This window comes from Podarcis melisellensis (genome assembly GCF_964234715.1).
Source record: "Podarcis melisellensis genome assembly, chromosome: 13".
In the NCBI taxonomy this organism is placed as follows: Eukaryota; Metazoa; Chordata; class Lepidosauria; order Squamata; family Lacertidae; genus Podarcis; species Podarcis melisellensis.
This window is the reverse complement of record NC_138545.1, coordinates 25,440,121-25,463,322: the sequence shown is the minus strand read 5'-3', so window position 1 is coordinate 25,463,322 and position 23,202 is coordinate 25,440,121. Positions and strand designations below refer to the sequence as shown.

Genomic DNA, 23,202 nt, shown 5'->3' with positions numbered 1-23,202 from the left:
CTGATACCTTTTTGTACCATTACAATAAAATGAGATTCTGGGCCCTAGTTACACTGCTCCAAACCCCAACTTCTACTCCCTGGCAAAATTAAAAAGTAAAGCTAAGAATTTCATGGTATTTTCTTCATCATTCTTTTTTGCAGTGCCCCCTTCACATCTTTGTTTCTGAGGGTGTAGATCAGTGGGTTCAACAAAGGGGAGAGTATGTTGTTAAAAAGGGCAATCTTGCTATCCTTGCTGAGTGAGTAGCTGGAGAAGGGTCTGATATATTGAAAAATAGAACTGACATAGAAAAGCAGGACAACTGTGAGATGAGAAGCACAAGTTGAAAAGGCTTTCCTCATCCCTGAGGAAGAATGCATTTTCAGAACCCTCAAGATGATGTGAATATAGGAAAGGAGGACACACATGCCTGGTCCTATGCCCATTACAGGGCTAGCAGCCAGCATGGCAATAATATTACCAGAGATATCTCCGCAGGAGATAGCTAGGAGAGGAGAGATATCACAGAAGAAGTAGTTGATCTTATTGATACCACAAAGGGACAGGCGCAATGTGAGAAGGGTGTGGATGGTGGCATTGAGTGAACTTGTGAGCCAAGAAGCTGACACCAGCTGGGCACAAAATTTGTAATTCATAACCACATTGTAGTGCAGAGGGTTGCAGATGGCAACATAACGATCATAAGCCATGGCAGCCAACAGGAGTGCCTCAGCACCAATGAATAAAACAAGGAAAAATAGTTGCATAATGCATCTTTCATACAATATGGCATTTGTCCCTGAGATCAGATGCACTATTATCTGTGGAATAGTGGTGGTAGTCTGGCAGACATCTAGGAAGGATAGGTTGCTCAGAAAGAAGTACATGGGAGTTTGAAGGCTTGGTTCTATGGAGACAAATGTGATGATGAGAATATTCTCCATGAATGTGAAGAAATAAGTGATGAGCAGAAATCCAGAGAGGAGGAAATTCCATTCATTACTGTTTGAAAATGCAAGAAGGATGAATTCGAAAGGAGTGGTTTCATTACTGACATCCATTTTATTACATTAATTGATTGATTTTTTTTCTGTGGACAGAAGCAAAAATATGTTATTTGGTGTGGTGGTGCAGAAAATTTAATGAACAATGGAAGAAGTGTTAGACTTTTACTCTTTCTATGTAGCTTCAACTTGTTTCATTTTTAGTTATCTATATATTAATGTTGGAACCTGTGAGGAGCTTAGGTTGATTTCCTACAATTTCTTTCCCAACATTTGATCACAAATTCTTAGGATTACTAAGGAGCTTTGACTAACTCTTACTTTTTTCAGAATATACTAATGTAAGCTTTGACAGGGCAGAGGAGTTTTTTACTGGGTAGCCTACAAATTCCTTGCCTTCTTTTGATCCAAGAATTTACTTTATCATCTCTGAACTGGCCTAAGAAGATCTCCTTTTAAGTAAATTAAAACTGTTACGTTGCCATGGGAACTAGATAACTTGTCAATTGCTGCATGGAACAGACTCTTAAGAGATGTATACATACTAAAACCACTGCAGATAAATATTATAGAATCTGGCTAGATCTTTTTGAGAAGAAAAAATATGTGGTCTGAGTCCAACAGAATCTCAATCTCTACATGAGTGGCCTGCGTGTTCACCCAAGGATGGGCAAATCTTTCAATTTCAGTTCAACCTCCCACCATACTTCCCCACACTTCCACATCTAACTGGCATTTTATTAAAAGAAAACCCCTTTTGAAAATTCAGCAGCATTTCCCCTAATAAAATGTATTTGTTAATGTTATTTCCAGGAATACATGCCTGTTATGCACATCTTACTCTACTAAATACAATTTTTTATATAATAAGTTGTTTACTTTTGTATAGTATGCACATCTATTTGGAAATAAGTTAAATTATGTCCAATGGTGAAAATTCACAACAAAGTGCATTTACAATTGCAGTATCAATGGAGAAATATGTTAAAGAATGGCTGAGTTCTCTTAGCTGAAGATGACTAAGGCTATTAATGAACTACAATCTAAGTTCCACAGCAGCACAAAAATGCAAATGCCAACATGTCAGTTCAGGTCACTGTGGCACCCAACAGAACAGATATTATCTCCTCACTACACTCTTTTTCATCTGGACACGTAGTAAGGAAAGTTGCAACACAACACCTTGAATCTTGCTTCTGGAAGCAAACCACCAACTACTTTATTTCTTTTTCAGGAAAAGCAGTTTGCAGGGCCCCAATCCAGATCAGGACCATAGGGGTGGTGGGAAGGTTTTACCCTTTTCACAAATGGACTATAGAGAACCCGCTTTTAAATATCAACAACAACAACAACAACAACAATATGCCACCCATCTGACTGGGTTGCCCCAGCCATTCTGAGCAGGTCTCACCAAAATATCAAAAACACAATGAAAGATCAAACATTTAAAATATTCTGCTTGAGGGTTGCCCTTAGGTATCTGGCTTGTCACTGTGATAAACGTATACTGAACTGCAATAATGCTGTAGTCTGATTTGACATGGCTCTTCTTACATTCAAAGTGTCCTTAAAAAAGACAGTTTGAAATACATTCAGTATCAGCTTAGCATTAAATATCAGATTTGCATTGAGTGGAATTTACAGAAGACTGAGCTACCTGCAAGTCTTATCAATTAGAATCCTTTAAACGTAATTTAAACCTTGGCCACCCAAATGGGGAGGGGGTATTCTTTCTGAATACCTTCTCTGTGTTGCAGTTCATTGCAGAAAGCCAAAGTGTGCAAGTTATCCTATATTTTTTCAATGTATTAAAGGCTTTGTAGTGCTTTTGTATATATTTGTGAACATGCTAGTTGGGCCTCCCCCGTGTGGTGGCATGTGTGTGGTTGCCTGGAGGTGGAAAACCAAAGGGAGTATGAAAAGTCCCTTGGAAATTAGTCCCACTGGTATAAATTTAATGAGTCATATTATTTGGTCATTTTTCATGGAAAACAAAGTTGTTAAAAAATACTGTGAGGACACTTAGAAACTTTGAAGAGTTTATATGTTATGGGGAAAGTAAGTTTTGTAAGATCTGTTAGAGGATTGTTCACAATGGCCAGAGAATGTACAAACTCCAGTCAATGTATGCCTATTTCTCATGTTCTGTTGGAGATTGTGTGTACTGACTAGGGAGTGTGAAGAATTTCCTCTTCCACAAAGAATTATGTGCATAGCCTCCACAATGACTGTTGGACAGTGGTGGGTGGTTATGTACATTAACTGCTCTACTTACCTTGCTGAGGTCCTGGACTGCAGGTCGGACGTAGAGGAATGGTGGGAGGAACCAGCTGGAGAACCACCAAAGAAAGAAGGCTCAGAGCCTAGGGAGTGGCAGTGGGGTAATGATGTGTGTTCAGAGGGGGAAGAGGGAGAAGACTGGGAAAAGGAGGTATCCAAAGATGAAAAGGTAACAAGATTTAGTGAACAGGAAGAGGCTGTAGCAGAGGCAGAAGAGGAGACAAGAGAAGAAGGAAGCTAAGATCGAGTTTCCCCAGGGGAAAGCTCATAGTTTTAAAACCCAAGGCATATGAAAAGGTTGAATGAAATAAAATGCAGCAGAACACTGTCAGGCACTGGAGAGCCCCTTTGATTTGTGAGTTTCACGGTGAGAGGCAGTATATATTTTTATTGGTTTTATCAGTTACAATTGTAAAAAGTGATTTTAAAAATGCAATACAGATCTCAACTTAAACAGCTTGTTGAAAGAGGAAGACAAAAGAGAGGGCAGTTGTCTAAAGCAGACACTTTTATAAGTACTTTCTTTTAGAAAATAATGTGAAGTCCCTGATAATAAAAGTCCCTAAATATCAGTCCAAATACACTACAGTGATAAAGCTTATATTAACAGTATCATAAGTCTGAAAAAACATAAATTTTAATTTGTTACCTTCACAAATTAGTGTGGTATAAGCAATAAATAAACTTCCCCTTTAAAAAACCCTCCATCAATTATAGATAAAATTGTGACTGAAAATTATCAAAAAGGAGTGGCTGAACAGTGCTTGTGAATTTCAAGTCTCCTTTTATTTTGTTCTACAGATCTTACCAGTGGTCTGAACCCTTCATCCAGTGCTATTCTTATAAGGGGGGGGGGAGTTGCAGAAGCTCACAATGAACACCATCACTTGTTCTCTTACAATGGCAAAGGGGTCCACCTGAGAGCTGCAGGAACTGAGTTCCAGTGAGTTCCACCTGAAAAAAGCCTCGCCTTCATCCTTCCTGAGTGCCTGCATTTCCATCCAAGCTCAAGAGTACACATCATGAGGTCTCCCAAGGGTCTTTTTCTCATCAGGAATCATAGGCAGGAAGGGAGGTTGAAAAATGAGGCAGAAGCATTTACAGGAAAGAAGACCTTGGGCATCTCAGCAACAATGAGGTAATCTCAGAACCCTGCTCCTATTGACATTCTAAAAACATTCTCAAGTGCATTGAACATGAAATAGAAATACGTAACCTTTGGGATTGTGCCCCCCTCAGAAACGATGACAGATTTATTTATTTTTACAGCAGTTTGGAACACACCCCTGAGACCTTTTGATTCCAAGAGAACAAAATGACATTCTAGGCCCTAGTTACACTGCTCCAAACCCCAACTTCCACTATCCTGCACAATTCAAAAGTAAAGCTAAGGATTTTATGCTATCTGTGAATTTCACCTCTTTTAGGAAATAATTTTCTTCATCATTCTCCTTTGCAGTGCCCCCTTCACATCATTATTTCTGAGGGTGTAGATCAGTGGGTTCAACAAAGGGGAGAGTATGTTGTTAAAAAGGGCAATCTTGCTATCCTTGCTGAGTGAGTAGCTGGAGAAGGGCCTGACATATTGAAACATAGAGCTGCCATAAAAGAGCAGGACAACTGTGAGATGAGAAGCACAAGTTGAAAAGGCTTTCCTCATCCCAGAGGAAGAATGCATTTTCAGAACCCTCAAGATGATGTGAATATAGGAAAGGAGGACACAAATGCCTGGTCCGATGCCCATTATAGGGCTAGCAGCCAGCATGGCAATAATATTTCCAGAGATATCACCACAGGAAATAGCTAGGAGGGGAGGGATGTCACAGAAGAAGTAGTTGATCTTATTGATACCACAAAAAGGCAGGCGCAATGTGAAAAGGGTGTGGATGGTGGCATTGAGTGAACTTGTGAACCAAGAAGCTGACACTAGTTGGGCACAGAGTTTGTAATTCATGACCACATTATAGCGGAGAGGATTGCAGATGGCAATATAACGATCATAAGCCATGGCAGCCAACAGGAGTGGCTCAGTACCAATGAATAAGATGAAGAAAAAGAGTTGCATCTTGCATCTTTCATGTGAGATGGCATTTGTCCCTGAGATCAGATGCACTATTATCTGTGGAATAGTGGTTGTAGTCTGGCAGATGTCCAGGAGGGATAGATTGCTCAGAAAGAAGTACATGGGAGTTTGAAGATTTGGTTGTAAGCAGACAAGAATGATGATCAGAACATTCCCCATCAGTGTGAAGGTATAAGTGATTAGCAGAAATCCAGTGAAGAGAAAACGCCATTCATTAAGCGTTGAAAATGCCAGGAAGATGAATTCAGATGGAGCGGATTCATTACAGACATGACCCATTAGATGAGCTTCATAAATAGATTTTTATCTTCTGATACATTATTAGTGGAAAAACCAAAATACATTATTAGTGATAAGACAGGAAATTGAATTAGCAAAGCATTAATACTTTGGCATTGCAAAATAGCTTCAACTTTTTGTTTCATTTTTCTCTATCTGCATATATGCTAATGTAAGTTTGTGGGGCAGAATTGGACTAGATGGTCTCCAGGATCCTTTCCATCTCTTGATCCCAATTTTAGACAAGAGGTTGCCTTACGACTTGGCCTGTGAATGATCTCTTTTATTAATTAGAGATCATATGTTGCCATAGGAACTAAATTGCTTGCCAATTGATATAATCAAGCTAGATCTTTGTGTGAAAAAGTGAGGAGATAGCAGTTACTGTCAGACAGAATCTGGAAGCTGTGGAGTCTAAAAAGCTAACAACATATTAGAGTACTGTCTGTCTTTCTTGAAAGCTTATATGGGAGCAGTGGATTTGGCTGTCTGCTGGGGTGGTCCAGCCTTACATCTACTTATGCTTAACTCAAATATTGCAATATTACAATAAATGCCCAATGACCATATTCAAAAGAAATCCAAACTTCCGTAAGAACTCTTCCCTAAAATGTCTCACCATTCATATTTGAGGTGTGTGTAATAAACTGTGTTCTCATTCCTCACACATATCTTTTACAATATTATATGGCCAGGTGGTCTCAGCTGTGTCTGGAAGTGCAAAGGAGTTGATTTATACCATAAACTTATACATGTCTATATGGAGGTTAAGTCCCATTGAGTTGAGCATCTCCCAACTCTAGTTGAGATTGCTACCTTGATTGTGGACAATGCTTTCAGGGACAGCAATGAATGAGTTAGCACTGTTAATTTAAGAGGTATCAGTTTATTAATCAAATACACTCTTAATCCTGCAGCAGAGATAACACTTGAATGAAAACTTTTGTCAGTTCTGGTCTTCACATCAACCAGCTGAGTGGAGCACATTTTCCACTGAGTGGCACATTTTCCTTATAGTTTGCTCCCTCCCCCCCAACTCATAGCAAGGTAAATTAGGATTACTTTGGAAGCCCCTTCCTCATTGGTTCAGGCCTGTAAGACACCCCTCCAGGAAATGAAAACAGGCCAGGGAAGAAAAGCCAAGAAGGGATTAATCACAAGAAGACCTACAGTCTTAGTAATGGCAGCCTGTGTTGGATATAGAGAAAGAGTTCTTACCAAATACTTTTTCTGTGTGCAGTTCATTGCAGGAATCCCAAGAGTGAGAAGTGTTTGATTTAATTTCAGTCAAATAAATGCTGCATGGTGCTTTTATATATTTGTAGGCAAGTCAGCTGCCCCCCACCCCCACTGCAGAGGCATTTGTGTGTGTTGGAGGGGAAATCATAGGAGAGTATGAAAGAGACAAAGCCAGGAAACTAACCCCACCAGACCAAATATAATGAGTCACATGAAACAACTTGTTTATTTATTGTTTGCTGCCCTCTTCTGTCTATTCAGGTTATGCTATTTCACATGTCTCTTTATAACTTGATAATGCTTTGTGTTTGTGTGTTGAATGATTTCATGACATGTCTCTTATAAAGAATATATAAAGAATAAAGAAATCACTCTGCATCTAACATGTTTCTGAACAGCTACCACAAATTATTTATTTGCATGTTCAGACCCAGAACCCTCCCCCTAAATAAATTCACACTTGACTCAAATTTTGGTTTTGATTTTTGGCAGAATTTTGGCCACAACTTTATTGATTACAGAAAGTGACTGGTTGCATAGGCTCTGGTTCAACTAGCTCCCTGCCATGCAGGTAGCGCTGACCCATAGTTCCAGCATAGATCAGCCAAGGGTGAACACCTGGATACGCAGAAAGCCAGGAACAGGTTAACTCCACCACCCAAATGTCCCCCTGGACTCAGGCATGGGCAAAACCCCCTCTCAAGGGTTGACCAAACTATTGAGTCCCTGGATTCCTTTAACGGAATACCCTTCACATAGAGATGGCGAGAGCGTTCTCCCATCCCCATCACCTGAACCAGAGCCTATCTGCAACCTTACAAGTTGTAACGATTTGCTACAAGGCAGGTGAAACCCAAATGGCAACAGCCAATCAGCCAAGTGGGAAAAATTCCTGCTGTGACCCTGTCCCAATGACAGACAACACACGAGAGCATAGCAAGGTCAAGCATGCAAGCCCAAAATATAGGGAGAGGTGGGCAGGTGTTCCAAATGCACATGCCGAAAGAGGAAACTCTGGGTCACGTGCATGGGCATAAATAGGTCCCTTTGCGTCCCATTGGCCAGATTGCACATAGCTTCGAGGGACCCAGCAATCGGGTGTTGTTGCTGACCAATCGTACCCACCCACAACACAGGGTGTCGGTTCTCCAGGTCTCACCGCAATACATGCCCTCTTTAAGGGAGAACCCGATTTCTCTTATACTCCAGGAATAAAGAAATCACTCTACATCTAACATGCTTCTGAATAGCTACCATAGATTATTTATTTATTTTTTAAAAATATCTGAAGTAAAACAAAAACAAACCGACTGTTCATAATTTTAAGAACACATCCCAGCAGGATACAAATGCTAAAAAGGATTAAAATTAAGGTTGGTGAGAGGTGTGGCTTGGTAGAGGGTTTAGCCTGGACAGAATACTGAGAACCAGCCAGGCCTAGACAAGTGATCCTTGGGCCTGAAATTCCCATCTCTGTTCTTGGCTAATCTCTGTTCATAATACAGAAATAGCAATTGGGTTAATATTTTGCTTTGAGCTTTTCCCTTGTTAGATGCTTTGGGCATGACTTCTTCATTAATGCATAACAGATGGGGTCTTATTTTCACTGTGGGCACCTGGAGAATTCTTCTGGTGCTGTGTAGAAAAGATCCCCAAGGTGTTCTCCAGAGCTTTAAAGTCACTGTGCCACTGTTTCCAGAAACACATGATGCTGGAGAGCAGTAAGGCCAAACAACTCCACCATTTTTCTCTGTAGCTTTGGCGACTTAACTAAGAGCTGCAATTCCGAATGAGGTGCAAATTCTGCTCACTCTTTGAAATGAGATGAAACCATTTTGATCATCAGCCTGTTTCCCCTACTTATTTTGCAAGACAACTGGGGTAGTTCAATTGGTGAGTTATCTGAACTTGACAATGAATATTTGGACCTATGCTTCTACTTCAGATAGGTATACTTTTAGTATAATAGTGGTTATGAAGGCAACTTGGCAACAATATGGCATTACTCAAGGTCCCTCTAAGCACTCCAAACACAAATTGAAGCCTCTAATTAAATTTAAATTCAATTTTATGCTTCATTAGATGTGCATCTGCCTTCAGAAGACCCATTTTTGTTTTTAATAATGGATGTTTTAGTCATTAGGTACCTGATTTTGTTAGTGGTTTTGGATTGAAATATTAATATAGTTATTTGGTTACTTATGTAATTTCTTGACTATTTGTATTGGATATTTGTATTGTATATGTTTGCCTATAAGCAATGGATAAAGCAGTACATAAACAACTTTTCCCTGTCCCCCTTTCTTCTGTACAACCAAGCCTGAAAAGATTCAGTGTTCTACCCTACTGAGTTGACATGTGAGACATATGTCATTCTGATTATTTCAGTAAGGATCCTATAATAGTCATAGATTCATATAATGGATTCATAGCATCATAGAGTTGGAAGGCACCACAGGGGTCAGCTAGTCCAATCTCCTGCAAGGCAGAAATGGGCTTGAACCCATAACCTTGAGATGAAGAGTCTCAAAGTCTACTGACAAACTTTAGACATGCCTGAGCTGAATTATTGAACTCTTCACACACCTTTTCATACAGGTGAGCTTATTTTGGATTGGGGAGGGAGGAGAGAGGGAGGCTTCTACCGTTTTTCTCCAGTAATGTAATGTAATGGGGCTTATTTGGGTCACAGGAAATTATCTGAGGGCACTCGAAGCAGTAATCTTGCTCGGGCTCAATAACTCTTTGTCTTGTGATTGCCTGAATTACACAATAGTTCAGTTCAGACTTAAAGCTAAGTCAAACCATGGCTTAACACAAGGATAGTCAATATAGTGCCCTCCATATATTGCCTGACTACAGTTCCCATCATCCCTGAACATTGGCCATGTTGGGTGGGACTGATGAGATGTACCGCATTGCCTCTTAGAACAAATGGACAATTATATGGGTTACTGGGGGGGGTCTCAATTTCAATGCTTCTTTAAGAGTCCTGCTGCTGCCATTCTGCTGTGAGTTAATGCATGCTTTGGCTTAGTGTGCAATGCATAAAAAGGATACCATTAGGTACACTGCCTTGGGAAAACCCATGATTAAATATTTTCATTTTCATTATCATTATTCAGACATTATGGTAGGAAGACGTTATATCTGTGAAAATAGCAAATATATAGTGGGAAATGTAATTTTACAAATTCATGCAAAATATGAGTTTTGATTGTACCTGTTGCTCATGTCACACAGTTGTCACAGATTTTATACAGATGACTTCCCATAAGAAGGTGATATGACACCTGTTGACACATTACGCTGAAGAAAGGTGCAAACTGTCTCTACACATGTACATCTCTTGGTGTAAAATGAATGGACATTTGTTGATTTGAACAACTGAACTATTGTGTACATGTAGATTGATTATGCACTCCTTGAATGTTAACATCACTATGGTCAATCACTGTTTGCTAGCTTCATAACCATAACTTCGGAGAACGATAATAATTGTTTTTGTATGGGATAACTCTCCCCTTCCTGAGTCTTTCTTAAATGGCATTAAGCAATGTTATGTTCCCTTTTTCATATTAAGTGGAGACAAAAGAAAGGACTATTTCACTTGAAACAAATAACATGATATTAACTACTACAAGCTGTGTTAATGGCCATTACCTTAGGTAGCTTCAGAAAAGAATTAGTTGAATTTATGGAAAATAATTTTTTAGATTGATATTATCCATGATAACTAAATGAGGAGGTGAGGAGGCTGTCCACCTGGATTGGACTCCAACTCTCAACAGTCATGAATAGTATGGCCAATGGACAGGGGTCATGAGACTTGTATTGCAATGATATATGGAGGGTCACAAGTCCCCCACCCCTGGCTAAATGGAGCATCCTGAGCAGCAGGTGTTAGGGACATGCCATGTCTCCAAACTTTTTAGAGGAATCTGATTGACTACTGTTGGGAACAGAATCATTGATGAGAGATCTGGTCTACTTGTTCAAATCTGTGTACTTAGTGTACTTGTACTGACCTAGGGTGCAACATAATATCTTTATTTACCACTCCTGCTGCTATTACTGCTATCACTCATGTTATTCTGTGGTCTTTCTAGGAAGGTGATTGAGTAACCTAAATTCTTATTCATGGTGCATTTTGTGACTGAGGCATACCTGCAGGGGAGCTCAAGATCAGCAAAGCAAATGAAGAATGGCAGCTCTGTGTCTGAATTTCGGCTTCTGGGGTTCCAGAGTCTTCCAGGGTGGCAGACCCTACTCTTCACCATGTTCTTATTTATCTACCTCCTAACCATCACAGGCAATGTGGTTATTATTTCAGTCGTCAAGCTAGAGTCATATCTTCATTCCCCTATGTACTCTTTCCTCCAAAACCTCTCCTTCCTAGAGATCTGGTACACCACCACCATTGTGCCCAAGATGCTCAGTAGCCTTCTCATGGAGAACAAGAGCATATCCTTCATTGGATGCATGGCACAGCTGTACTTTTTTGTCTTCTTTGGTGCAACGGAGTGCTTCCTATTATCTGTGATGGCGTATGATCGGTACCTTGCAATCTGTGACCCATTGCATTATGCAGAAGCCATGAACACACAGTTCTGCAGCCGCTTGGCAATTGGGTCTTGGGTGATTGGTCTCTTCACAGGGTTGCTACCTTCATTGCTGATCTCTAGGCTGCATTTCTGCAGATCTAACCAAATCAATCATTTCTTCTGTGACATCCCACCTCTGCTGAAGCTCTCCTGTTCTGACACTTCCACCACCGAAATGAGCATTTTTGTGCTGTCTATATTGGTCCTTTTCACGTGTTTCTTGCTTACCTTGGTGTCCTATGCATTTATCATCAAGACTATCCTGAAAATCCCCTCTGTTTCTGGAAGAAAAAAGACTTTCTCCACCTGTGGCTCACACTTAGCTGTGGTGGTGATATATTATGGCACCATGATCTCCATGTATGTTCGACCCAGTGCTAGTCTTTCATCAGAGCTGAATAAGGTGGTCTCCATCTTCTACACTGTGCTAACACCACTTCTCAACCCTGTCATCTACAGTCTGAGGAACAAAGATTTCAAGGATGCCTTGCAGAAACTAGTCAATAGGAAATGTTTACATAGCTTGCCAAGTAGAGAAAGGAAGTCCATTGGCTTTAGTTGTTGTTAAGGATGATCTCATGTACTTGTTTTGTTTTTATATTTTACTTTGCATTTACATTTAGAATTTCTGCAAGGTTATCTGTGAGAAAAGCCAGGAATTGCATAGCCTTATAAAGTAAATTTCTAACATCATGTTCATGTGTTTATGGGTATTTACAAATTCCCCCTGGTGCTGATTTTATTATTGATTTATTAACAGCAGTTGAAACTGTCCCTACACAAATCCAGAAAGGAGTCCCTAAGACGGTTGGATGGTGCCTTGTATGGCTCTTTCTGGCAACTACTGGTGCCAAAAATATTGCTCTGCTTTCCTTTGGACCATATCAGTGAGATGTGGAAGGGGGGCTGCCTTGTCATCTGGGCAGCCCTCCATACTACCCAGGCTTGTGGCCCAGGGAGGTCACTTTGCTGCTGCTAACACAGAGCAGTTTGACTTCAAACTGGGGGGTGCACTCCATTGCCTCTCAGGACAGACCCATGCTTTCAATAAAAATGTTACACTACAATCTAAAACTGTATGGAATACAAATACAGCACCAGATAATAAAATCAATCAGTACAGCAAGACTCTCAAGCAGCAAAACCACATGTTTTGGTAAATACTTTAAAGCTTAAGGATTCAGAGTAGGCCTAAACTAAACACCCTTGAGAAATAGCTCTGGCTGTTATACCTTCCTGTGAAATATGTTTGATATTTCAAAGGGAAAGGTACCACCATCTTTGCTCTGAATTGTGTGTCTCTGTGTGTGTGTGTGTTTTTATGAATTTTTGCCACAATGTATAGGTTTGTAGAATGACACACAATTTATAAGTAATTTTAACAAATTGGGGTTCCCTTGAAATCTTTTGAAAGTTTTGCTTTGAAGACAAAACCTCAATTTTGCTTTGAAATTTTTTTGAGGGGTGGGGTGGGTTGATTTTCCGGAACTTGGAATTTAGCAGTAACTCTTAACATTAAGCGCATATGCCTATATATGAAGAGCAAATTTCTAATAATGTGTAAGATAACCAATGTTAATTACTGTAATTTAATAATCAAAGGGAAATCTACTCCTTCATGAAGGTGTGGGTGACAAAATATTTATTCAGTCTTCAACTCATATACAGATGCATCACTCAAACATTTACAGGTTTTCTTAGAACACTTATCTATAAATAAGGCGTTTTTTTAAAAAAAAAAAACCACAACAAAACAGTCTACAAATATGTTTAATGCTGTTCTGTGGGGCTTACTCCCTAGTAAATGTGTAGAGAATTGCAGTCTATATTAAGGTCTATTTAAAAACAACAACAACAACAACAACAACAACAACATTTAGTTGTGACTTGGTTCAGAGGCAGGGAACCTGTGGTTGTCCAAATATTGTTGAACACTAGCCTCCATTAGTCCCAACCAGCATAACTAATGGTCAAGGATAACAGATGTGCTAGTCCTGCAGCATCTGGAAGGCAACATGTTTTTCAACATTCCACAAGTTACTTTCTTTTCTACAGTTAGGAACATCAGTAAGCAACATGTAGGGTAACACTATTTGGTAGAGGATATGTAGAAAGTGAATGGATGGCAAGCTTTGGGTTTTGGCCCAAAATAAAACTGAATTCTTGGGTTTATGGCTGAACAAAGGATACCATTTAGGGAGGTAGGTATAGAAAGAGTAAACTGTATTTTTTCCATTGTACCTTGAGTTTGGAGTCTAATATCAAATTCTCCTCCTTACTATTAAGCTTTTGAATGCTTCATGGACCTTGGTGTTCCTCAGGCTGTAGATGAAAGGGTTCAGAAATGGTGTCACCACACAATAAAAGACAGAAACTACTTTGTCCGAATCACGAATGTCCTTCACTGAAGGCCTCACATACATATAGATGACTGAGCCATAATATATGAATACTACACTAAGATGGGCAGTGCAAGTGGAGAAGGCTTTGTGCCTTCCTCCACTGGATGGCATCTTCAATATAGCCACAATGATGTTGACATAAGATACTATTATTAAGAAAAAGCAACCCAGGACCATTGAAGAAGTGAACACAAAGAAGAAAAATTCAACGAATGACTTTTTCCCACAAGGAAGAGTCAGCACTGGGGCAAGATCACAGAAGAAATGGTTGATTATATTGGGCCCACAGAAATTCAGCCTGGCAAGAACAATGGTTGGGGGCAAGGGAGCAAGGAAAGCTCCCACCCAACACCCAAGAATCAGAGATTTACAGACTCTATTGTTCATGACTGTGGTATAGTTCATAGGGTTACAGATGGCTAAGAAGCGGTCATAAGCCATAAGCACCAGCAGGAAGTTCTCTGTCAGGCCCAGGAAGAGGTTGAAGTAAAGCTGTGTGAAGCAACCAACCATGCTGATCACTTTCCTGTCTTTTAAGAAGTCGAACAACATTTTGGGGATAGTGTTTGTCATGTGTCCAATTTCTATCAAAGACAAATGGCTTAGGAATAAATACATGGGAGTTTGGAGTTGCTGATGAAGCTGGACTATGGTCATAATTGTGACATTCCCACTTATGGTTAAGACATATGCCAAAAGGAAGAGTGACAGGAGAAATTTCTGGAGCCTTTGAGGATTAGAGAAACCAAGCAGGATGAATTCATTCACAGAAGTTTGGTTTTCTAAAATCATACCTCTATCTGTTAAGACATTAAAAAGAAAAAAAGAAAGAAAAAATTAGGTGTGTATAAGAGATAAGTTTGATCACTTAAGCACTCACAATTATTCCTCTTGGCAGTGTTAACACTTCCGAGAGAGTTCACCCAGGGTTTCCACCCTTTTTTGCTAGGTCTGTCTCACTCTGTGATGGAAGAAAAACATTACTTAAAATTGATACCCTCCTGATAACCGCCCCCCTCCCAAAAAGATCCAGACCCAAACTTTTAACAGCAGTTTGATTCAGCAGTTTGATTGTTATTGGATGCTATAGGGTATTGTATCCAAGCTGTGAAGAGTTTGATCTGCTAATTGCTGCACATCAACCTGCAAAAACAAGTAAGTGAGATACACTAAAATAATATGGTTCATATCCAACAATCACACTTTATAAACTTGCATTTCAACATAGAGTTCCCCCATAGCTGGATGGTACAATCACAAATGGTTCAAAGCTACTTGAGGAATATGCAGCTACATATATGGAGCAGGGCAGGTTATGTGGGGTTAAATTGCTGAATCAGTGACCTCACAGCATGATGGTGACTGTAATAGCTTAGAGGCTTGTGGAATCATATAAACAAAAAGCAGCTCCTTGGCAGGTGCGAGTATGGGTGACCCAAGTTTTACATTACAACACTAGGTAGTATGATTGTTTTGTTCCAGTTAGCCCTCTATGAAGTAATCCACCCTACTGCTTGTACTTCATCTATACATCTACAAGCAGAACCCTTGAAATCACCACTGTCCAGACTAACACATTTTGGTGCCTGAGCCTGAAATCTGAAATAGTGAAAATAATATAAGGAAGGTAATGAAATATGGAATTAAGTAACTGACAATTTGCTGTCTGTTAACATTGCCCTCTCTCTATCACCTAAGCCAGAAGCCACACTCTGCTGAGACATAGAAGAATTAATGGTGCATTATTCTATGCCTTTTGATTATGGCCATAACCTTGGAGATTCTTTGAGTAATGACCAACATTCAACTCTGGAACCTATTTTCAACATAAAGGGTTTGGGAACATGAAGCTTTTATGTCAGAGGCAGTACGCTTCTCAATACCAGTTGCTGAAAACCATAGGAGGGGAGAGTGTTGTTGTGCTCAGGTCTTCTTCCACTGTGAGAACAGGATGAGCCACATTGAACCCAAGGATCTCTGCATCCAAAGCATATACTCTACCACTCTAGAATGGTCCTTGCCTATCTTTGCCTTTGCCTATTTGAGCAGAACATCAAAAGACTTTCATGTAGGCTTGCCATACATCAGGAAAATTCCTGACATGTCCTGGTCTTCAGGTGTAAAAATAGCATCGGGGGTAATGTATGGCAACATAATGGAAAAAGCAGCAGAAACAGCTCAAAAAGCTTAAAATACATTTTGGAGCAATCAACTAGAGACATCAAGCATTGCTTAGTCATGGTGCTGATGACCCCAAAAGTGTAACTTTCCTATAGTTCTCCACTCAAACAGAAAGATCTGCAAGTACCCTCTACTGGTCCGGACCATTCACAGACCATACATATCATTGCTCATATCCTTTTAAGGTCCTTGATATTATGAGAAATTATAGAAAGTGGCCTCTTGCTACATATTTTCAACTCTTAACTAATTTTCTTGCCCAATCTAACCCTTATTTTCTTCTCACTTTGAACTAAAATAATACTTAAAAGATGTTGAAATCAATCTTATCTACTGGATCCCCCTAAAACCAAAACTACAGGAGGATCATCTTTACATGTTTCTCAGATACCAGATGAATGATCTGAGCACACACAAACCTTGTAACTATGGCAGATATTTGACGGTGCATTTAATTCCTTTCAAGACCAGAAAATACTGCATACAAAGAAAAATAGAAGCTGAACTCAATAAATTGCTAAATATTGTTAAGTATAAAATGAAAACAACTATTTCCCACTTGAAGAAAGGTGGAAGGAGTATAAATAGTCTAATGTCCATCAGCATTGTTTGGCAATCTACTTAAAGCACTCTGAAAAAATGAATAAGGTGATTGTTTTATGATGTCCTTACTTTGTAGATGGTGTTTTCCTACTGGAATGCATGTTGTGCTTTCTCCCAGTAGTATTTTTTTTAAAAAAAAAAATCTCTATATTTCCATGCAGAGCCACAATTGGCTCATGGGAGCCAATTTATGAAACATCCACCCATTGTGATTCACATAATGGATTTTTCTTTGTCTCTCTTGGCTTGTTATTCTTGTTATGAAGGAAATACTGAGAACCCTAATTCTGTCCAATTTTAGTGCCCAATCATAGTTCTATCCCAACCCATTTTGCTTGGGTATTTTTGAAAGAATGTACAAAAAGTATGTATTTAAATTGTACTCATTTTTCTGAACCTTATACACTCTTTCTGAAGGAAATCAGCCCTGAGTGCTCACTGGAAGGACAGATCCTGAAGCTGAGGTGCCAATACTTTTGCCACTTCATGAGAAGAGAAGACTCCCTTGAAAAGACCCTGTTGTTGGGAAAGATTGAGGGCACAAGGAGAAGGAGACGACAGAGGATGAGATGGTTTGAGAGTGTTCTCAAAGCTACAAACATGAGTTTGAACAAACTGCAGGAGGCAGTGGAAGACAGGAGTGCCTGACATGCTCTGGTCCATGGGGTCACAAAGAGTTGGATACAACTAAATGACTAAACAACAACAGCAACACTCTTTTTACATAGAATGCAATTTTCCCCACTGCATTTTGGATTTCACTAAGTTGTGTACTTTGCCTGGTTGATGTAGCTATAATATCAATATAATGTTGATTTATTTTAGCTTACATAAATGAACTATTCTTTTATTGTGATTCATTATTTCTGGAATTTAGAAATGTCTCATGTTCTTTTGGTGGAATTAGCACACTTTGTTAAAACAAAAGAAGGATTCCCGGGATGGAATAAAATGGTTATGTTTTATTCATTCTTATAAAATAATAAAATATATTCAAACAAACAACATAATTTTTCAACAATCTATATCATATATATCTATATGATATTCAAGTATTTAGTTTGTTACAATAAGAAATGATGGCATTTCAGTAACACATAGTATCTGTATTAGAATTTGTATTTCTGGCATTAAATAAAGAAGTTTTTAAAAAATGAGCATACCTTAATAGAATATTCTCTTCTTTACTATTATGCTTTTAAATGCTTCATGGACCTGAGTATTCCTCAAGGTGTAGATGAAAGGGTTCAGAAATGGTGTCACCACACAATAAAAGACAGACACTACTTTGTCTGTATTATGGATATCCCTTGCTGAAGGCCTCACATACATATAGATGACTGAGCCATAATATATTAATACTACACTAAGATGGGCAGTGCAAGTGGAGAAGGCTTTACGCCTCCCCCCACTGGATGGCATCCTCAGTATAGTCACAATGATGTTGATATAAGACACCGTAATCAAGCAAAAGCAACCCAAAACCATTGAAGAAATGGACATGAAAAAGAAAATTCAATGAATGATTTCCCCCTACACGGAAGAGTCAGCACTGGGGCGAGATCACAGAAGAAATGGTTGATTATATTGGGCCCACAGAAATCCAGTGTAGCGAGAAAAATGGTTGGGGGCAAGGGAGCAAGGAAAGCTCCCACCCAACACCCAAGAATCAGAGATTTACAGACTCTATTGTTCATGACTGTGGTATAGTTCATAGGGTTACAGATGGCTAAGAAGCGGTCATAAGCCATAAGCACCAGCAGGAAGTTCTCTGTCAGGCCCAGGAAGAGGTTGAAGTAAAGCTGTGTGAAGCAACCAACCATGCTGATCACTTTCCTGTCTTTTAAGAAGTCGAACAACATTTTGGGGATAGTGTTTGTCATGTGTCCAATTTCTATCAAAGACAAATGGCTTAGGAATAAATACATGGGAGTTTGGAGCTTCTGATGTAACTGAACAATGGTGATAATTGTGATGTTCCCACATATGGCCAAGATGTAAGCCAATAGGAAGAGTGCCAGAAGAAAAGTCTGAAGTCTTTGAGGATTAGAGAAACCAAGGAGGATGAATTCATTCACAGAAGTTTGGTTTTCTGAGATCATCCTGTATCTGTTAATGACCTTCAAAATAAAATTAATATAATATATTCTTAATAACAAGTAGCAAAAACCTAGCTTCAGACAGATATTACTAATACATGTCATGGTGTTTACACTCACAGGGCAGCTGTGGATTACATTTGTAATGTAACAGTAAGTTCTTTTTCATCTATTCAGGTTACCATTCTTGTGTCACACCCTAGAGCAGGGGTAGCAAATATATTTCAGGCCAAGGGCTGCACTTCCACTTGGGCAACATTCACACAAAGAGTGTGAACATAGCATGAAAACATAAGAAGAACCTGCTGGATCAAGCCAGTCGTCCAACCACTTCAGCTTCCTATTCTCACAGTGGCTACACAGATGCCTGTGGGAAACCTGCAAGCAGGGTTCAAGCACAAATGCACACTACCTTTCTGAGCTTGCCAGGAACTGGTATCCAGGAGCATACTGCCTCCTACTTGTAGAGGCGGAGCATAGCCATCACAGTTAGTAGCTTTATCCGCATTGAAGTTGTCCAATCCTCTTTTAAATCCATCCAAGTTGGTAGACATCACTGCCTCCCATGGGAACGAGTTCCATAGTTTGAATATGTGTTGCATGAAGTAGTGCTTCCTTTTCTCTGTCATGAATCTTCCAACATTCATCTTCACTGGATTTCCATAAATTACAGACTTATGATAGAGGGAGAAAAATGTCTCTACCCACTTTCTCCATGGCATCCATAATTTTGTAAACTTTTATGTTGTTGGGTCTTATTTACCTTTTCTCTAAATTAAAAACTCCCAAATGCTGTAACCTTTTCTCATGGTTTAGTCACTCCATCACCTTATTTTATTTGGTTTCCATTTCCAGAACCTATCTCTACTATACTGTATCACTTAGAGGTAATGACCAGAACCTTACACGTTGTTCCAATGCAATCAAACCATTTGTAGAACAGCAGTTTTATTTTCATTTTTTAAAATAATGATCCCTAGCTTGGAATTTGACTTTTTTATATCTTCCACACACTGGGTTGTCAACTTCATTAAGTTATTCAGTTTCACTACAAGGTCTCATTCCTGGTGAGTCACTGCCATTTCAGGCCCCATGAATGCATAAGTGAAATTAAAATTCCTCCCTTCCCTGACATATATCACTTTACTCTTCTTTATGGTGAATTGCATTTGCCATCTTACTGCGTATTTACTCAGTTTGGATAAGTTAGAGCTCTTTGCAGTCCCCTTTTGTTTTAACCATCCTGAAAAATAAAATCTTCATACCCCAGACATAAAGATCCCAGCAAGTCTTCCCTCTTATTTAATTCTAATTAGGTTTGATGTGAACGTCAGTACTTCTTGATATGTAATTGGACTGTAGGTCCATTAGTACTGATTTTAATTGATATGGGCTGCACTCCTGCTCCTTTCATGCATAGTAAGCAAAATGCAGAAGGACCACAGCTCACCATAGAATACAGAAAAAGCTGCTGATTTACAGCACAATACTATGCGCATCTTTGCAGAAATAAGTCCCATTGAGTTCACTGGGGCCTCCTCCCAATTAAATGTGTATAGGATTGCAGTCTCAGTGGGGAAACCTGTTTTTAGGAAAACAAATGAATGACTGAGAGCTGTTTTCTGATGATGCTCAAAGTTATTAACACGCTACCAAATTTATTCCCCATTCCAACTCTTGCTACATCATACTTTTTACCTGGCGTCTTCTGCATGCAAAACATTGGCTCTGGGACTGTGCTATGATTCAGACCTCTCCTTATCAGTTTTTTACTTGAGCAAAACACCAAGAGGCTTTCAAAAAGACATTTCAAGTGACCATTTCAAAACAGAATTCAACTGGAAACAACAAGCAGTGTTTAAATGCCCATGTGCTGAAGACTCTGAGAATGTGACCTTTTTATATTCTTCTATTGAAACAGAAAGATTTGCAAGTACTCTATTCCAGTGTGGGCCATTTACACTCCATAGCTTTCGCACACATCTGTTTTGAGATAATCTATTAAGGGTCCTTAGGGCAATGGGCAAGATGGCCCATCCTTATATGCTTCCCCCCCAAAAAAAATCTTACCTTTTCTGTCAGTGTGCCAAAGGGATTTTCTTGCCCAAGTTAGTCATTGTCTCCCTCTCAATATGATTTTTTTAAAACAAATACCCAGAACAATTCTTCCTGCCTTAATTTCTAAAAGAACCATGGGAGGTTCACCTATACACCTTCCTCAGCTGCCTCCAAGATAATCTGAATGCACACACACCTCATAAGCACTGCAGATATCTGAAAGTGCATTTAATTTCTCTCAAGAATAGAAAACTTAGCATGGAAGACAAGTAAGAAGTTTTATTCCAAAAATGATTACACCATGTACCACTGTGAAGCATTAAAAATACAACTATTCTCAATCTAAAGAAAGATGGCAGAAATCCAGGTTGCCTATAGTTAGATCATCCATTAGTATTGCTTGGTGATCTTCTTGAATTCTAAAGCAACATTGTGAGGTAACTATTTATGCACTGATTCTAATGCAACAGGGTCAACAACAGCATTGATGTTGTTTTCCTATTAATGTATGGCCTGTTATTTCTCAGTAGGACTGGTTAATGTTTTCACTTCCCATAGAGATTCCCCTTTGGCCCATGGGACCTAATTTATGAGATACCAATCTCATAATGATTTCCTTTCCTTGAAATTGTTGTTATAAGAACTTGGTGCTGGTACATTGGAAATAACTTATTTCAATTATCCCCTCACAATTGACATGCCTCACATCAGAAATGACAGCATATCATTCTCAGTGTTTAGTGACAGTGAGATAGAATAAATAAACATGATCAGGTATCTGGAAATAACATGTAGACTGGAGAAATGTTGATGAACCTCATGACTTTTGGGGTCAGAGTAAAGACCAGAATAAATGGGTAATAGATTGACGTATGTACAATTTAGTTGCCATGTTTATCAGTTTTGACTGATTCATGTTGATGTGTATGCATGGGAGGGGAAAGTGAGTAACTTCACTGTATTTTCCTTCCTTATTTTCAAAATATATTTTCAAATTAACACAAACCTAATCTGAAAACATATAGATACATTTCTAGAACTTGCCTTTTTCATGATACCCCCCCCCCCCATTTTTGCTTTATGCTTTATTCTGGAATATGAGTTTAGGGTCAAAACAGAGGTTGATTTCTGATGAGAAAATGAAGATGCCGCAAAGATGATACTAGTCGGATTTCCTTATGAGATGCCCTTTAGTGTTAAGACTAGGTTTCAAAATGACAATATAACATTTTGGAAAAAAGATACAGCCAAGTAAACCTGCAGCAGAGGCTAAGATGGAGAAGATCTCCACAGCTACCATGTATTTACCTTTGGCACTGAGGTAAGTTGGAACAAAGCAGACCCAAACACTGCAAAACACCAACATGCTGAAAGTGATAAATTTAGCTTCATTAAAACTATCTGGCAGGTTCCTTGCAAGGAAAGCTACCAGAAAACTGATAATGGCTAAAAGGCCCATGTAGCTGAGGACACAATAAAACATAGTGACTGATCCTTCATCACACTGAACTATGATCTGTCCACTTTCAGAGTGCATGTCTAAGCTCGGGAAGGGAGGATTTGCTCCTAACCATACAGTGCAGATTACAAATTGGCCAAGGAAACAGAACAGGACAATGGAGTTGGCTACTCTTTTCCTCAGCCATTTCCTCATATTGCTTCCTGGCTGTGTGGCTTTGAAAGCCAGGACCACAGTGATGGTTTTGGCCAGCAAAGAAGAAACAGCAGCAGAGAAGATAAGCCCAAATGCTGTTTGTCGGAGAAGGCAGGTCACTTTCCTTGGCCTATCAATAAAGAGCAAGGGGCAGAGGAAACAAAACAGGAGAGAGACAAGCAGAATGTAGGTGATATCTCGGTTGTTGGCTTTGACAATTGGAGTGTCTTGATGCTTAATGAATATTTGAAGTATCAGAGCAGTGACTAAAGACAACATGAGGGAACAGGTAGCTGAAGCCATTCCCAAAGGTTCTTCATATGAGAGGAAGTGAATTACTTTTGGAATGCATTGATTCCGTTCTTGGTTGGAGCGTTGCTCATTTAGACATCTGTCACAATGATCTGCATCTTTTAAAAGAGTAGAAACTGTCAGTGATGTAAGATACCAGGTGAAATCAAAGTAGAATCAGGGAACAAGGATTTTGTGGGCAAAGCCCATCAGAAATGTATGTAGAGCAGGGGTAGCCAATATTCTAGATATTGTTAGAATACAGTTCCCGTCATTCCCAGCCAGCATGACCAATGGTCAGGGATGATGGGAGCTGGAGTTCAAGTATATCTTGACTACACCACCTTAAGTAGCCCTGATACAAAGTTTTTAATATTTAGTTGTTTTTAATATTTAGTTGTTTTCTTTCTGTGGGGAGGGGCTTTCAGCTTCACTGCTGCTAG

General features: G+C 39.3%; 4 protein-coding genes and 1 pseudogene across 5 annotated transcripts; 1 reads left to right on the top strand and 4 right to left on the bottom strand.

Annotated features, from left to right (window-relative positions):
- Window positions 1-110: 110 nt before the first annotated feature.
- On the bottom strand, window positions 111-692 carry LOC309354821 (olfactory receptor 5V1-like; the record flags this gene model as incomplete). Its single annotated transcript, XM_081885086.1, has 1 exon — window positions 111-692. The coding sequence occupies one exon, from the start codon at window positions 690-692 to the stop codon at window positions 111-113; it is 582 nt and encodes a 193-aa protein (XP_081741212.1).
- Window positions 693-4,689: 3,997 nt separating this feature from the next.
- On the bottom strand, window positions 4,690-5,628 carry LOC309354820 (olfactory receptor 5V1-like; the record flags this gene model as incomplete). The annotated part of the gene is made up of 1 exon (XM_081885085.1): window positions 4,690-5,628. One exon carries the CDS (start codon window positions 5,626-5,628, stop codon window positions 4,690-4,692), a length of 939 nt encoding a protein of 312 aa, XP_081741211.1.
- A 5,436-nt stretch (window positions 5,629-11,064) lies between these two features.
- LOC309354819 (olfactory receptor 11L1-like) lies at window positions 11,065-12,039 on the top strand (the record flags this gene model as incomplete). The annotated part of the gene is made up of 1 exon (XM_081885084.1): window positions 11,065-12,039. The coding sequence occupies one exon, from the start codon at window positions 11,065-11,067 to the stop codon at window positions 12,037-12,039; it is 975 nt and encodes a 324-aa protein (XP_081741210.1).
- A 1,693-nt stretch (window positions 12,040-13,732) lies between these two features.
- LOC309354818 (olfactory receptor 6F1-like) lies at window positions 13,733-14,665 on the bottom strand (the record flags this gene model as incomplete). Its single annotated transcript, XM_081885083.1, has 1 exon — window positions 13,733-14,665. The coding sequence occupies one exon, from the start codon at window positions 14,663-14,665 to the stop codon at window positions 13,733-13,735; it is 933 nt and encodes a 310-aa protein (XP_081741209.1).
- Window positions 14,666-17,821: 3,156 nt separating this feature from the next.
- On the bottom strand, window positions 17,822-18,759 carry LOC309354817 (olfactory receptor 6C4-like; annotated as a pseudogene). Its single transcript has one exon. The product of its transcript is annotated as an olfactory receptor 6C4-like (transcript).
- Between the last annotated feature and the right edge of the window lie 4,443 nt (window positions 18,760-23,202).